The 16671-nt window shown below is 33.3% G+C and overlaps 1 protein-coding gene across 2 annotated transcripts in view; it reads right to left on the reverse strand.

Moving 5' to 3' along the window:
• Positions 1–16671, reverse strand: part of LOC143256172 (annexin B9-like) — a 45456-nt gene that overhangs the window by 18684 nt on the left and 10101 nt on the right. For both annotated transcript variants that reach the window (XM_076513013.1, XM_076513014.1), the window contains exons 4-7: positions 14701–14795; positions 12961–13165; positions 11550–11629; positions 8697–8750 (exon numbers count right to left, since the gene is read on the reverse strand). In XM_076513013.1, the coding sequence (XP_076369128.1) occupies positions 8697–8750; positions 11550–11629; positions 12961–13165; positions 14701–14795 (434 nt within the window). The remainder of the gene's footprint in view (positions 1–8696; positions 8751–11549; positions 11630–12960; positions 13166–14700; positions 14796–16671) is intronic.

Consider the following 16671-nt stretch of genomic DNA (forward strand, 5'->3'; position numbering starts at 1 on the left):
AGTACTGTGTAGAACATTAAGCCATTTAATACCAGTTACAGACACAACACTAGAAGTACTGTGTAGAACATTAAGCCATTTAATATCAGTAACAGAAACAACACTAGAAGTACTGTGTAGAACATCATGCCATTTAATATAAGTAACAGAAACAACACTAGAAGTACTGTGTGTAGAACATTAAGCCATTTAATACCAGTTACAGAAACAACACTAGAAGTACTGTGTAGAACATCATGCCATTTAATATCAGTAACAGAAACAACACTAGAAGTGCTGTGTAGAACATTAAGCCATTTAATACCAGCTACAGAAGCAACACTAGAGTGCTGTGTAGAACATTAAGCCATTTAATACCAGCTACAGAAGCAACACTAGAAGTGCTGTGTAGAACATCATGCCATTTAATACCAGCTACAGAAGCAACACTAGAAGTGCTGTGTAGAACATCATGCCATTTAATACCAGCTACAGAAGCAACACTATAAGTACTGTGTAGAACATTAAGCCATTTAATACCAGCTACAGAAGCAACACTAGAAGTACTGTGTAGAACATCATGCCATTTAATACCAGCTACAGAAGCAACACTAGAAGTACTGTGTAGAACATTAAGCCATTTAATACCAGTTACAGACACAACACTAGAAGTACTGTGTAGAACATTAAGCCATTTAATACCAGTTACAGACACAACACTAGAAGTACTGTGTAGAACATTAAGCCATTTAATACCAGTTACAGACACAACACTAAAAGTACTGTGTAGAACATTAAGTCATTTAATACCAGTTACAGACACAACACTAGAAGTACTGTGTGGAACATTAAGCCATTTAATACCAGTTACAGACACAACACTAGAAGTACTGTGTAGAACATTAAGCCATTTAATACCAGTTACAGAAACAACACTAGAAGTACTGTGTAGAACATCATGCCATTTAATACCAGCTACAGAAGCAACACTAGAAGTACTGTGTAGAACATTAAGCCATTTAATACCAGTTACAGACACAGCACTAGAAGTACTGTGTAGAACATTAAGCCATTTAATACCAGTTACAGACACAACACTAGAAGTACTGTGTAGAACATTAAGCCATTTAATATAAGTAACAGAAACAACACTAGAAGTACTGTGTGGAGAACATTAAACCATTTAATACCAGTTACAGAAACAACACTAGAAGTACTGTGTAGAACATCATGCCATTTAATACCAGTTACAGACACAACACTAGAAGTACTGTGTAGAACATTAAGCCATTTAATATAAGTAACAGAAACAACACTAGAAGTACTGTGTAGAACATTAAGCCATTTAATACCAGTTACAGAAACAACACTAGAAGTACTGTGTAGAACATCATGCCATTTAATACCAGCTACAGAAGCAACACTAGAAGTACTGTGTGTAGAACATTAAGCCATTTAATACCAGTTACAGACACAACACTAGAAGTACTGTGTAGAACATCATGCATTTAATATCAGTAACAGAAACAACACTAGAAGTACTGTGTAGAACATTAAGCCATTTAATATCAGTAACAGAAACAACACTAGAAGTACTGTGTAGAACATCATGCCATTTAATATCAGTAACAGAAACAACACTAGAAGTACTGTGTAGAACATTAAGCCATTTAATATCAGTAACAGAAACAACACTAGAAGTACTGTGTAGAACATCATGCCATTTAATACCAGCTACAGAAGCAACACTAGAAGTACTGTGTAGAACATTAAGCCATTTAATACCAGTTACAGACACAACACTAGAAGTACTGTGTAGAACATCATGCCATTTAATATCAGTTACAGAAACAACACTAGAAGTACTGTGTAGAACATCATGCATTTAATATCAGTAACAGAAGCAACACTAGAAGTACTGTGTAGAACATCATGCCATTTAATATCAGTTACAGAAACAACACTAGAAGTACTGTGTAGAACATCATGCATTTAATATCAGTAACAGAAACAACACTAGAAGTACTGTGTAGAACATTAAGCCATTTAATATCAGTAACAGAAACAACACTAGAAGTACTGTGTAGAACATCATGCCATTTAATATCAGTAACAGAAACAACACTAGAAGTACTGTGTAGAACATTAAGCCATTTAATATCAGTAACAGAAACAACACTAGAAGTACTGTGTAGAACATTAAGCCATTTAATACCAGTAACAGAAACAACACTAGAAGTACTGTGTAGAACATTAAGCCATTTAATACCAGTTACAGACACAACACTAGATGTACTGTGTAGAACATCATGCCATTTAATACCAGCTACAGACACAACACTAGATGTACTGTGTAGAACATCATGCATTTAATACCAGTTACAGACACAACACTAGATGTACTGTGTAGAACATCATGCCATTTAATATCAGTAACAGAAACAACACTAGAAGTACTGTGTAGAACATTAAGCCATTTAATACCAGTTACAGACACAATACTAGATGTACTGTGTAGAACATCATGCATTTAATACCAGTTACAGAAACAACACTAGAAGTACTGTGTAGAACATCATGCCATTTAATATCAGTAACAGAAACAACACTAGAAGTACTGTGTAGAACATCATGCCATTTAATACCAGCTACAGAAGCAACACTAGATGTACTGTGTAGAACATCATGCATTTAATACCAGTTACAGACACAACACTAGATGTACTGTGTAGAACATCATGCCATTTAATATCAGTAACAGAAACAACACTAGAAGTACTGTGTAGAACATTAAGCCATTTAATACCAGTTACAGACACAATACTAGATGTACTGTGTAGAACATCATGCCATTTAATACCAGCTACAGAAGCAACACTAGAAGTGCTGTGTAGAACATCATGCCATTTAATACCAGTTACAGAAACAACACTAGAAGTACTGTGTAGAACATTAAGCCATTTAATATCAGTAACAGAAACAACACTAGAAGTACTGTGCAGAACATCATGCCATTTAATACCAGCTACAGAAGCAACACTAGAAGTACTGTGTAGAACATCATGCCATTTAATACCAGCTACAGAAGCAACACTATAAGTACTGTGTAGAACATTAAGCCATTTAATACCAGCTACAGAAGCAACACTAGAAGTACTGTGTAGAACATCATGCCATTTAATACCAGTTACAGAAACAACACTAGAAGTACTGTGTAGAACATTAAGCCATTTAATATCAGTAACAGAAACAACACTAGAAGTACTGTGTAGAACATCATGCCATTTAATACCAGCTACAGAAGCAACACTAGAAGTACTGTGTAGAACATTAAGCCATTTAATACCAGTTACAGACACAACACTAGAAGTACTGTGTAGAACATTAAGCCATTTAATATCAGTAACAGAAACAACACTAGAAGTACTGTGTAGAACATCATGCCATTTAATATAAGTAACAGAAACAACACTAGAAGTACTGTGTAGAACATTAAGCCATTTAATATCAGTTACAGAAACAACACTAGAAGTACTGTGTAGAACATCATGCATTTAATATCAGTAACAGAAGCAACACTAGAAGTACTGTGTAGAACATCATGCCATTTAATATCAGTTACAGAAACAACACTAGAAGTACTGTGTAGAACATCATGCATTTAATATCAGTAACAGAAACAACACTAGAAGTACTGTGTAGAACATTAAGCCATTTAATATCAGTAACAGAAACAACACTAGAAGTACTGTGTAGAACATCATGCCATTTAATATCAGTAACAGAAACAACACTAGAAGTACTGTGTAGAACATTAAGCCATTTAATATCAGTAACAGAAACAACACTAGAAGTACTGTGTAGAACATTAAGCCATTTAATACCAGTAACAGAAACAACACTAGAAGTACTGTGTAGAACATTGCCATTTAATACCAGTTACAGACACAACACTAGATGTACTGTGTAGAACATCATGCCATTTAATACCAGCTACAGACACAACACTAGATGTACTGTGTAGAACATCATGCATTTAATACCAGTTACAGACACAACACTAGATGTACTGTGTAGAACATCATGCCATTTAATATCAGTAACAGAAACAACACTAGAAGTACTGTGTAGAACATTAAGCCATTTAATACCAGTTACAGACACAATACTAGATGTACTGTGTAGAACATCATGCATTTAATACCAGTTACAGAAACAACACTAGAAGTACTGTGTAGAACATCATGCCATTTAATATCAGTAACAGAAACAACACTAGAAGTACTGTGTAGAACATCATGCCATTTAATACCAGCTACAGAAGCAACACTAGATGTACTGTGTAGAACATCATGCATTTAATACCAGTTACAGACACAACACTAGATGTACTGTGTAAAACATCATGCCATTTAATATCAGTAACAGAAACAACACTAGAAGTACTGTGTAGAACATTAAGCCATTTAATACCAGTTACAGACACAATACTAGATGTACTGTGTAGAACATCATGCCATTTAATACCAGCTACAGAAGCAACACTAGAAGTACTGTGTAGAACATCATGCCATTTAATACCAGTTACAGAAACAACACTAGAAGTACTGTGTAGAACATTAAGCCATTTAATATCAGTAACAGAAACAACACTAGAAGTACTGTGCAGAACATCATGCCATTTAATACCAGCTACAGAAGCAACACTAGAAGTACTGTGTAGAACATCATGCCATTTAATACCAGCTACAGAAGCAACACTATAAGTACTGTGTAGAACATTAAGCCATTTAATACCAGCTACAGAAGCAACACTAGAAGTACTGTGTAGAACATCATGCCATTTAATACCAGTTACAGAAACAACACTAGAAGTACTGTGTAGAACATTAAGCCATTTAATATCAGTAACAGAAACAACACTAGAAGTACTGTGTAGAACATCATGCCATTTAATACCAGCTACAGAAGCAACACTAGAAGTACTGTGTAGAACATTAAGCCATTTAATACCAGTTACAGACACAACACTAGAAGTACTGTGTAGAACATTAAGCCATTTAATATCAGTAACAGAAACAACACTAGAAGTACTGTGTAGAACATCATGCCATTTAATATAAGTAACAGAAACAACACTAGAAGTACTGTGTAGAACATTAAGCCATTTAATACCAGTTACAGAAACAACACTAGAAGTACTGTGTAGAACATCATGCCATTTAATATCAGTAACAGAAACAACACTAGAAGTACTGTGTAGAACATTAAGTTATTTAATACCAGCTACAGAAGCAACACTAGAAGTACTGTGTAGAACATTAAGCCATTTAATACCAGCTACAGAAGCAACACTAGAAGTACTGTGTAGAACATCATGCCATTTAATACCAGCTACAGAAGCAACACTAGAAGTACTGTGTAGAACATCATGCCATTTAATACCAGCTACAGAAGCAACACTATAAGTACTGTGTAGAACATTAAGCCATTTAATACCAGCTACAGAAGCAACACTAGAAGTACTGTGTAGAACATCATGCCATTTAATACCAGCTACAGACACAACACTAGAAGTACTGTGTAGAACATTAAGTCATTTAATACCAGTTACAGACACAACACTAGAAGTACTGTGTGGAACATTAAGCCATTTAATACCAGTTACAGACACAACACTAGAAGTACTGTGTAGAACATTAAGCCATTTAATACCAGTTACAGAAACAACACTAGAAGTACTGTGTAGAACATCATGCCATTTAATACCAGCTACAGAAGCAACACTAGAAGTACTGTGTAGAACATTAAGCCATTTAATACCAGTTACAGACACAACACTAGAAGTACTGTGTAGAACATTAAGCCATTTAATACCAGTTACAGACACAACACTAGAAGTACTGTGTAGAACATTAAGCCATTTAATATAAGTAACAGAAACAACACTAGAAGTACTGTGTAGAACATTAAGCCATTTAATACCAGTTACAGAAACAACACTAGAAGTACTGTGTAGAACATCATGCCATTTAATACCAGTTACAGACACAACACTAGAAGTACTGTGTAGAACATTAAGCCATTTAATATAAGTAACAGAAACAACACTAGAAGTACTGTGTAGAACATTAAGCCATTTAATACCAGTTACAGAAACAACACTAGAAGTACTGTGTAGAACATCATGCCATTTAATACCAGCTACAGAAGCAACACTAGAAGTACTGTGTAGAACATTAAGCCATTTAATACCAGTTACAGACACAACACTAGAAGTACTGTGTAGAACATTAAGCCATTTAATATCAGTAACAGAAACAACACTAGAAGTACTGTGTAGAACATTAAGCCATTTAATATCAGCTACAGAAGCAACACTATAAGTACTGTGTAAAACATTGAGCCATTTAATATCAGTTACAGAAAGAACACTAGAAGTACTGTGTAGAACATCAAACCACTTGATAATAGTTACAGAAAAAACACACTCAAAGTACTGTCTGTAACATAAGAACTTGTCATAAAATATTCAAAATGGCCAACTGAACATGATAACAGACTTCATATTCACTACAAAAGAATAAATTAAAACAAAACTGTTTTTTTAGCTTGATTCTGTCCTGTCCGAATATGTATTCATACACGTCCCTTTATAAGAATATAAAATACATTAGATGTAGATAGTCAACAGTATGTGGACACCCCTTCTAATTAGTGGGTGTGGCTATTTTAACCACACCCATTGCTAACAGGTGCATAAAATGAAGCAAACATCCATGCAATTTCTATAGACAAACAATGGCAGCAGAATGGGTCGTACTGAAGAGCTCATTGACTTTCAATGTGGCAGTGTCATAGGATGCTACCTTTCCAACAAGTCAGTTCCTCAAATTTCTGTCCTGCTAGAGTTGCCCCAGTTAACTGTAAGTGCTGTTATTGTGAAGTGAAAACGTCTAGAAATAACAACAGCTTAGCCACGAAGCAGTTGGCCACACAAGTTCACAGTGCTGAGGTGCATAAAACTTGTCTGTCCACAAGTGCAACACTCACTACCAAGTTCTACACTAACACTGGAAGCAATGTGAGCACAATAACTGTTCAATGGAAGCTTCATGAAATGGATTTTCATGGCCAAGCAGCTGTACACAAACCTAATAAGATCACCACACACAATGCCAAGCATCAGCTGTTCTGATGTAAAGCACACTGCCATTGGACTCTGGAACACTGGAAACATGTTGTCTAGAGTGATGAATCATGCTTCACTATCTGGCAGTCTGACAGATGAATCTGGATTTGGCATATACAGGAGAACACTATCTGGCTGATTGCATAATGCCAACTGTAAAGTTTTGTGGTAGAGGAACAATTATCTGAGGCTGTTTGTCATGGTTTGGGCTAGGCTCTTCAGTTCCAGTGAAGGGAAATCTTAATGCTACAACATACAATGACATTCTAGAGAATTGTGTGTTTCTAACTTTGTGACAACAGTTTGTGGAAGGCCCTTTTTTGTTTCAGCATGAGAATGCCACTGTGCACAAAGCAAGTTCCATAAAGACATGGTTTGCTGAAGTTGGAGTGGAAAAACCTGACTGGCCTGTACAGAGCCCTGACCTCAACCACATCAAACACCTTTGAGATGAATTGGAACGTCGACTGCAAGCCAGGCCTTCTCACACGACACCAGTGTCCGACCTCACTAATGCTCATGTGGCTGAATGGGAACGAATCCCAGCAACTGCGTTCCAAATTCTAGTGAAAAGCCTTCCTAGAAGAGTAGAGGCTGTTATACCACCAAAGGGAGGACCAACTCTATATTAATAATCACGGTTTTGGAATGAGATGTTCAACAAGCACATTGGTTGGGTGTCCACATACTTTTGGCCACATAGTATATAAACATTTCCATAAGTATAAAGTTTACACGTTCCTTCCCTACATACCTACATATTTTTTTTCCATAAATTTCACAACAGAAAGACAAAATGATTTAATAATTCTTTCTTAAGCTCTATTTACAGATAAAAAAGCCACAATTATGCCTGAGTGTCAGCTGAGATGTGTACAAGATAAATATGTTTGAAATCATGAGTTTAACAAAACTAACATCATGTGATATGCACAGCTCAGTGTAACACACAAAATATTGTGTGCAGTTGTTTAAAACCATGTGATGTACATAGCCATGTCCAGCAGCATATCACATACACAGTTATGTTTAACACCATGTGATGTACACAGCTATGTCTAGCAGCATATCACATACAGTGTTGTTTAACACCATGTGATGTACACAGCTATGTCTAGCAGCATATCACATACACAGTTCTGTTTAACACCATGTGATGTACACAGCTATGTCTAGCAGCATATCACATACACAGTTATGTTTAACACCATGTGATGTACATAGCCATGTCCAGCAGCATATCACATACACAGTTATGTTTAACACCATGTGATGTACACAGCTATGTCTAGCAGCATATCACATACAGTGTTGTTTAACACCATGTGATGTACACAGCTATGTCTAGCAGCATATCACATACACAATGCTGTTTAAAACCACATCGTGTACACAGTCTGTAGCAGCATGTGATGTACACAGCTTTGAGTAACACTATACAGCACATAATGAATATAGCCATGACTGACAGAGCACGATAAGCATGTATCAAAACATTAAGTGATTTATGAAGTTATTCTCTCACCAATGCATCCTCTTTAGCCCTAGATGGGTCTGCCGGTCCTTCTTCTCTTCCACCCTGAAGTTACAATGATAACAAATTAATAGTATGTATTAGAGAAGATTTTTAAACTTTTAAGTTTTTTACATTTTAAAACACAATTAAAAAAATGTTTACATGTGTTTTGATGTAAACAGAAAATAACCTAATTCTTTACTCACCAGTTCCATCAGATTGCAGAATGAGGGCCTAGGAAATGTTCAAAAGAGACCAATTCATGCAATTTATTAATACGAGAAAGAAAACGGTTTCTGGTTTTTATATTCGATGGTTAAGGAAAAAAATTTTAATGTGCATGTGTACAAATGTGCAATTTCCAGGGGAGGGGTGTGAGGGCCACAAAAGGTTGGGAACCACTGCCTTAGTGTATACAGTTATTAGCAATTAAAACTTAAAAAGTGTATTAAAGATATACTTTTATTTTTAATTAATTTGTAACTAAATTTGGATAAAGAAAACTTCCAGTGTGTCTTCTAAGAAACTCATTCAAATTTTTTTGTTACCATAAACTGAGAGAAGAATATATAACCCTCTTTAAGACTATAATCTCAAGAAACATTTAAGTGAGCTAAATTTGACACATTACACAGAAATGAGTGAATTCTGAATGTGTCTATCAGGTGTCCAAAAAAGCTCTTAATTGTGAAACTCTGTTAGTATCACAGAAATGTGTAAATATTATATCTTAAATTACGTTTCAATATGTTACATATAACTTATTTAAAACATTAATTAAAACATATCAAAACAGAAAAACAAAGAATATTTTAAGGTTAACTTTGAATACTTTTCAACTTCCACATTTGGAAGTTTATGTGGGTACTAAGAACGAACACTAACTCTAAATTTAATTCAAGCTATGTATAATTAATGAGTGGTTAATTTTTAAGACAACCATACTATATATCTGGCTGCCAGATGGTGAAGTGGGGCTGACAAGTTATCTCTATAATACTGTTTCATCTTCCAACATGACAATTTAACTATACCTTACAGATAATTACGGTGGCTACTAACCCTGACAATGTAATTATACCTTACAGATAATTACGGTGGCTACTAACACTGACAATGTAACTATACCATGTAGATAATTACAGTGGCTATTAACCCTGAAAATGTAACTATACCCTATGGATAATTACAATGGCTACTAACTCTGACAATGTAACTATACCCTACAGATAATTACAATGGCTACTAACTCTGACAATGTAACTATACCCTACAGATAATTACAGTGGCAACCAACTCTGATAATGTAACTATACCATGTAGATAATTACAGTGGCTACTAACCCTCACATTGTAACTACATCATATTGATAATTACAATGGCTACTAACTCTGACAATGTAACTATACCATATAAATAACTACAGTGGCTACTAACCATCACAGTGTACATTTACTCTGTAGATAATTACAATTGCTACTAACCCTTACAATGTAGCTATACCATATAAATAAATATAGTGGCTACTTACCTTGATCATGTAACTATACCCTACAGATAATTACAGTGGCTACTAACCCTGACAATGCAAATATACCCTATGGATAGTTACAGTGGCTACTAACCCTGACAATGTAATTATACCCTACAGATAATTACAGTGGCTACTAACCCTGACAATGCAAATATACCCTATGGATAGTTACAGTGGCTACTAACCCTGACAATGTAATTATACCCTAGAGATAATTACAATGGCTAGTAACCCTGAAAATGTAACTATACTCTGTAAATAATTTGGCTACTAACTCTAACAATGTAACTATATCCTATAGATAATTATAGTGGCTACTAACCCTAATAATATAACTATACCATACATATAATTATAGTGGCTACTAACCCTAATAATATAACTATACCATACATATAATTATAGTGGCTACTAACCCTAATAATATAACTATACCATACATATAATTATAGTGGCTACTAACCCTAATAATATAACTATACCATACATATAATTATAGTGGCTACTAACCCTAATAATATAATCATACCATACATATAATTATAGTGGCTACTAACCCTAATAATATAACTATACCATACATATAATTATAGTGGCTACTAACCCTAATAATATAATCATACCATACATATAATTATAGTGGCTACTAACCCTGATAATATAACTATACCATACATATAATTATAGTGGCTACTAACCCTAATAATATAACTATACCATACATATAATTATAGTGGCTACTAACCCTAATAATATAACCATACCATACATATAATTATAATGGCTACTAACCCTGATAATATAACTATACCATACATATAATTATAGTGGCTACTAACCCTAATAATATAACTATACCATACATATAATTATAATGGCTACTAACCCTAATAATATAACCATACCATACATATAATTATAATGGCTACTAACCCTGATAATATAACTATACCATACATATAATTATAGTGGCTACTAACCCTAATAATATAACCATACCATACATATAATTACAGTGGCTACTAACCCTAATAATATAACTATACCACACACATAATTATAATGGCTACTAACCCTAATAATATAACTATACCATATAGACAATTACAGTGGCTACTAATCTCCTGTTGGGAATTAGTTTTTAGATGATTTAATATTTATTTTCCGATATATCATAACTAAAAAAGAAATGTTCCAGACCTGAGATTGAAGGAATTTTACTGTTGGGAAAAAGTTATTGTCTTGTATACATTAGCTGATATATAACTTTTTTAAACAAAGCATTCCATGTTAACTTTTTAAATAACAAAATACAAATTCACTTTACAGTTGTCATAGACACCAGCAGTCTCCTCAAAGGGCCTGAAGTGTCTCCAGTCAAGTCATCCTCTAATGAATGGTTGTACACTGTTTTATAAAGAAATATCAACAAAAATGATTACAACTGTATATTATTTGTGTTCAAACAAAGTGTTATGTTGTTCTAAAGCTGGTAGTGTTTTTTACAAAGTTGTATAACATTTGTTCAAGTATTTAAGAAAAAATAATTTCTATATTATATTATTCGTGTTAAAACAAATAGTGAGGTATGTTCTAAAACTGATGAGGTTTTTGCCAAAATTGTATAACATTTTAACACCTATTTAACCAGAAATTACATTAGCACATGCTCACAACAGACGAATTCTTCTCATTGAAGAAATAAGACAATATGTTTAGACGATTTTCAAGGACCTTTGTCAAAGTTATACAATACTTTTTTCAGTTATCTCAATGATGAAATATACATGAGCATAATGTGGAGGATGCACAGTAGTTATTTGGGTTAACTGCTCCATCCTGTCTGATAACTTTAGAGAAAGTACTCAGAATTACAAGACACTATATTTTAAGATCAAACAGTCCAAGTCCATGGTGATTTTAATTAATAACTACAAAACAATGAACAAACTTAAAAATGTATCACAGAACGGCTGGTATGGGTATTAACACCGTTACTAATAAAGGAGAGAACAATGTTTCGACCTTCCTAGGTCATCTGCAAATAGATTTCTCATCATCAAGAAAAACTTAACAATAAATGTGTGCTCTGAATAAATTTGGGAATAAATTTCAATAGTTACAATAATTATATGTTTCAGTGAGTCTTGTTAGGAATGAGGTAAAACCTGGAATGAATATGGATAGTATTGGGAATGAGGTAAAACCTAAAATAAATGGATAGTATTGGGCATAAAGTAAAACCTGGAATGAATGTGGATAGTACTGGGAATGAAGTAAAACCTAAAATAAATGGATAGTATTGGGCATAAGGTAAAACCTGGAATGAATGTGGATAGTACTGGGAATGAGGTACAACCTAAAATAAATGGATAGTATTGGGCATAAGGCAAAACCTGGAATGAATGTGGATAGTACTGGGAATGAGGTACAACCTAAAATAAATGGATAGTATTGGGCATAAGGCAAAACCTGGAATGAATGTGGATAGTACTGGGAATGAGGTACAACCTAAAATAAATGGATAGTATTGGGCATAAGGTAAAACCTGGAATGAATGTGGATAGTATTGGGAATAAGGTACAACCTGGACTAAAGCATCCATTAGTTTCTCAATGCTGATCAAATAAGACAAAACAAAACAATTAATCTTCCAGACATTTATTTGACTTTACTGATGTGTTATGTACTAGTATTTTACACTAATAATAACTTGGTAACTTTAGCAACACTCTTACTTTTCTTATAAGCTTCTGTTATCTGTTGAATATCATGGTTACTTCTTGTACAAAGAATCTCCATCAAAGTGTCTTCATTTGTACCCAATCCAGATATTGCTTGGTGTAACTCTGAAGCCAAATAATCTGGCAAAGGAGTCATTAGGGCTAAGATCACATCTTCGAACTTTCCAGAAAGTTCACTCTTCAAATCATGAACTAAGTCCTAGAGCAGTTAGACATGAACAATAATTCCTGTCTTACTTTATCTTATACTCACATGAACAATAATACCTGTCTCACTTTATCTTATACTCACACGAACAATAATCCCTGTGTTACTTTATCTTATACTCACACGAACAATAATCCCTGTGTTACTTTATCTTATACTCACATGAACAATAAAACCTGTCTTACTTTATCTTATACTCACATGAACAATAAAACCTGTCTTACTTTATCTTATACTCACACGAACAATAATCCCTGTCTTACTTTATCTTATACTCACACGAACAATAATCCCTGTCTTACTTTATCTTATACTCACATGAACAATAATCCCTGTCTTACTTTATCTTATACTCACATGAACAATAATCCCTGTGTTACTTTATCTTATACTCACACGAACAATAAAACCTGTCTTACTTTATCTTATACTCACACGAACAATAATCCCTGTGTTACTTTATCTTATACTCACACGAACAATAATCCCTGTGTTACTTTATCTTATACTCACACAAACAATAAAACCTGTCTTACTTTATCTTATACTCACATGAACAATAATCCCTGTGTTACTTTATCTTATACTCACACGAACAATAATCCCTGTGTTACTTTATCTTATACTCACACGAACAATAAAACCTGTGTTACTTTATCTTATACTCACACGAACAATAATCCCTGTGTTACTTTATCTTATACTCACACAAACAATAAAACCTGTGTTACTTTATCATATACTCACATGAACAATAATCCCTGTGTTACTTTATCTTATACTCACACGAACAATAAAACCTGTGTTACTTTATCTTATACTCACACGAACAATAAAACCTGTGTTACTTTATCTTATACTCACACGAACAATAATCCCTGTGTTACTTTATCTTATACTCACATGAACAATAAAACCTGTCTTATTTTATCTTATACTCACATGAACAATAATTCCTCTTACTTTATCTTATACTCACACGAACAATAATCCCTGTGTTACTTTATCTTATACTCACATGAACAATAAAACCTGTTTTACTTTATCTTACACTCACGTGAATAATAATACCTGTGTTACTTTATCTTATACCTACATGAACAATAATACCTGTCTTACTTTATATTATGCATTTATCTTTCAACAGAAAACACCTGTTTAACAGCTAATTATAAATGTTTGTTGATAAGGTTATCATAAACTCTGACCCAGTTATTCAGAAACTGGCATACACAGAAAGCTGTGTTCCAGGTGGATGGTGAAACAAGTGACGTGTTAAAGCCTCAGAGTACTAACTTATCTCATTACTGTTAAACAAAGAAAATGAAGACTACTTAACTAAAGCCAGTTAAATCTAATATCTGTTAATTTATACCATGTTTTAACTGAATAATTGCCATTTAATGTTTTTATGTATTCTCAAGACAACTGGTATGGATATTAAACTTTATTTTAATTAAAGTTTTAATACCCATACCAATGGGTTTCTTGTCATCAGGACTTAATGCTTGTATTCATAAACTTACCTTGCCAAACTGGGTTTTATATGACTTGGCAATTTGTTGCCTTTGTGCATTCACTCGCCTCGCTAGAATGTTTATTATGGCCTTTTCATCTGTTCCTATTGTTAAAAAGAAAACTTTGAGAAACAACAATATTGCAGAAAAGTATCTAAACAATCAGTTTCTGTTAAACATTTTGTGACAATTCATAAAATTCTAAAGGTATAAATTTAGCAACAGATTACTGTTTATTGCTTTTAAATTTTCAAAGATGCTATCATAATTATATCAAACTACTATCATAAGTTGCACGTGGTAAAATAACAGATTTAATATAATGGTATTATTGTAAGCTGTGTATTTGTAATGTAATTTATTTGTTTGCTAGAGAGGAGTATAGGACTGTTATGATCTAATAACTAAATAATAAAAATTACAGTGGAGAAACTATCTAGTTATCCTGGCACTTTTCATCAGAAAGTAGAGTGTAAACACAGGCCTAACTAATTTATAACAACTTTTAAATGATTTCAGCTTGTAGAAAAATTTAATGGAGGGAAAATATTGATCTTGACTCATTGAATGGACCAAATGCTCAATTATGTTTAATCAACAACTTAAATAATCCACAAACAAAGAACAACATTCTGATGGTATTACGTCAGTATTAATACTTCTAAGTGTTAAATTCAAGAAACATGATACAGACAAACAGGAAAATTAAAGTTCAGAACAAATAATAAAGTTACTGGTAAAATTACACTTCAAGTGTTAAATTACACATTGTTTTTGTATAGATACAAAGGTTTTATTTTTAATATCTCATATTTACCTACCATATAAAAATTATTAAAATTGTAAATTACATTTCCTTTAAACAACACTACTATTAAACTGAGATAATTGTTTGGGTTTCTACAAATTTCACAATCTTTACATGATGTCTGACAAATTTATTAACCTGATGTCACTTTTAAGAAACTGAAATTCCCCATTTTACCACAGTTAATAACAACACAGACATCTTTTGTTTCAAACTCACACATTTTAAGCATGAAGCCTTAAGTCAAAATCAGGTTACTGAAATTAGAAAGACAAACAGCAAGTCAACATTATATATAGTAGTTTAAACAGCAAGTCAACATTATATATAGCAGTAGTTTAAACAGCAAGTCAACATTATATATAGTAGTTTAAACAGCAAGTCAACATTATATAGAGCAGTAGTTTAAACAGCAAGTCAACATTATATAGAGCAGTAGTTTAAACAGCAAGTCAACATTATATATAGCAGTAGTTTAAACAGCAAGTCAACATTATATATAGCAGTAGTTTACACAGCAAGTCAACATTATGTATAGCAGTAGTTTACACAGCAAGTCAACATTATATATAGCAGTAGTTTACACAGCAAGTCAACATTATATAGAGCAGTAGTTTACACAGCAAGTCAACATTATATAGAGCAGTAGTTTAAACAGCAAGTCAACATTATATAGAGCAGTAGTTTAAACAGCAAGTCAACATTATATAGAGCAGTAGTTTAAACAGCAAGTCTACATTATATAGAGCAGTAGTTTAAACAGCAAGTCAACATTATATAGAGCAGTAGTTTAAACAGCAAGTCAACATTACATATAGCTGTAGTTTACACAGCAAGTCAACATTATATAGAGCAGCAGTTTAAACAGCAAGTCAACATTATATATAGCAGTAGTTTACACAGCAAGTCAACATTATATAGAGCAGTAGTTTAAACAGCAAGTCAACATTATATATAGCAGTAGTTTACACAGCAAGTCAACATTATATATAGCAGTAGTTTACACAGCAAGTCAACATTATATAGAACAGTAGTTTAAACAGCAAGTCAACATTATATAGAGCAGTAGTTTAAACAGCAAGTCAACATTATATAGAGCAGTAGTTTAAACAGCAAGTCAACATTATATATAGCAGTAGTTTAAACAGCAAGTCAACATTATATATAGCAGT

The sequence above is a fragment of the Tachypleus tridentatus genome, chromosome 7, assembly GCF_004210375.1.
Source record: "Tachypleus tridentatus isolate NWPU-2018 chromosome 7, ASM421037v1, whole genome shotgun sequence".
Classification (NCBI taxonomy): Eukaryota; Metazoa; Arthropoda; class Merostomata; order Xiphosura; family Limulidae; genus Tachypleus; species Tachypleus tridentatus.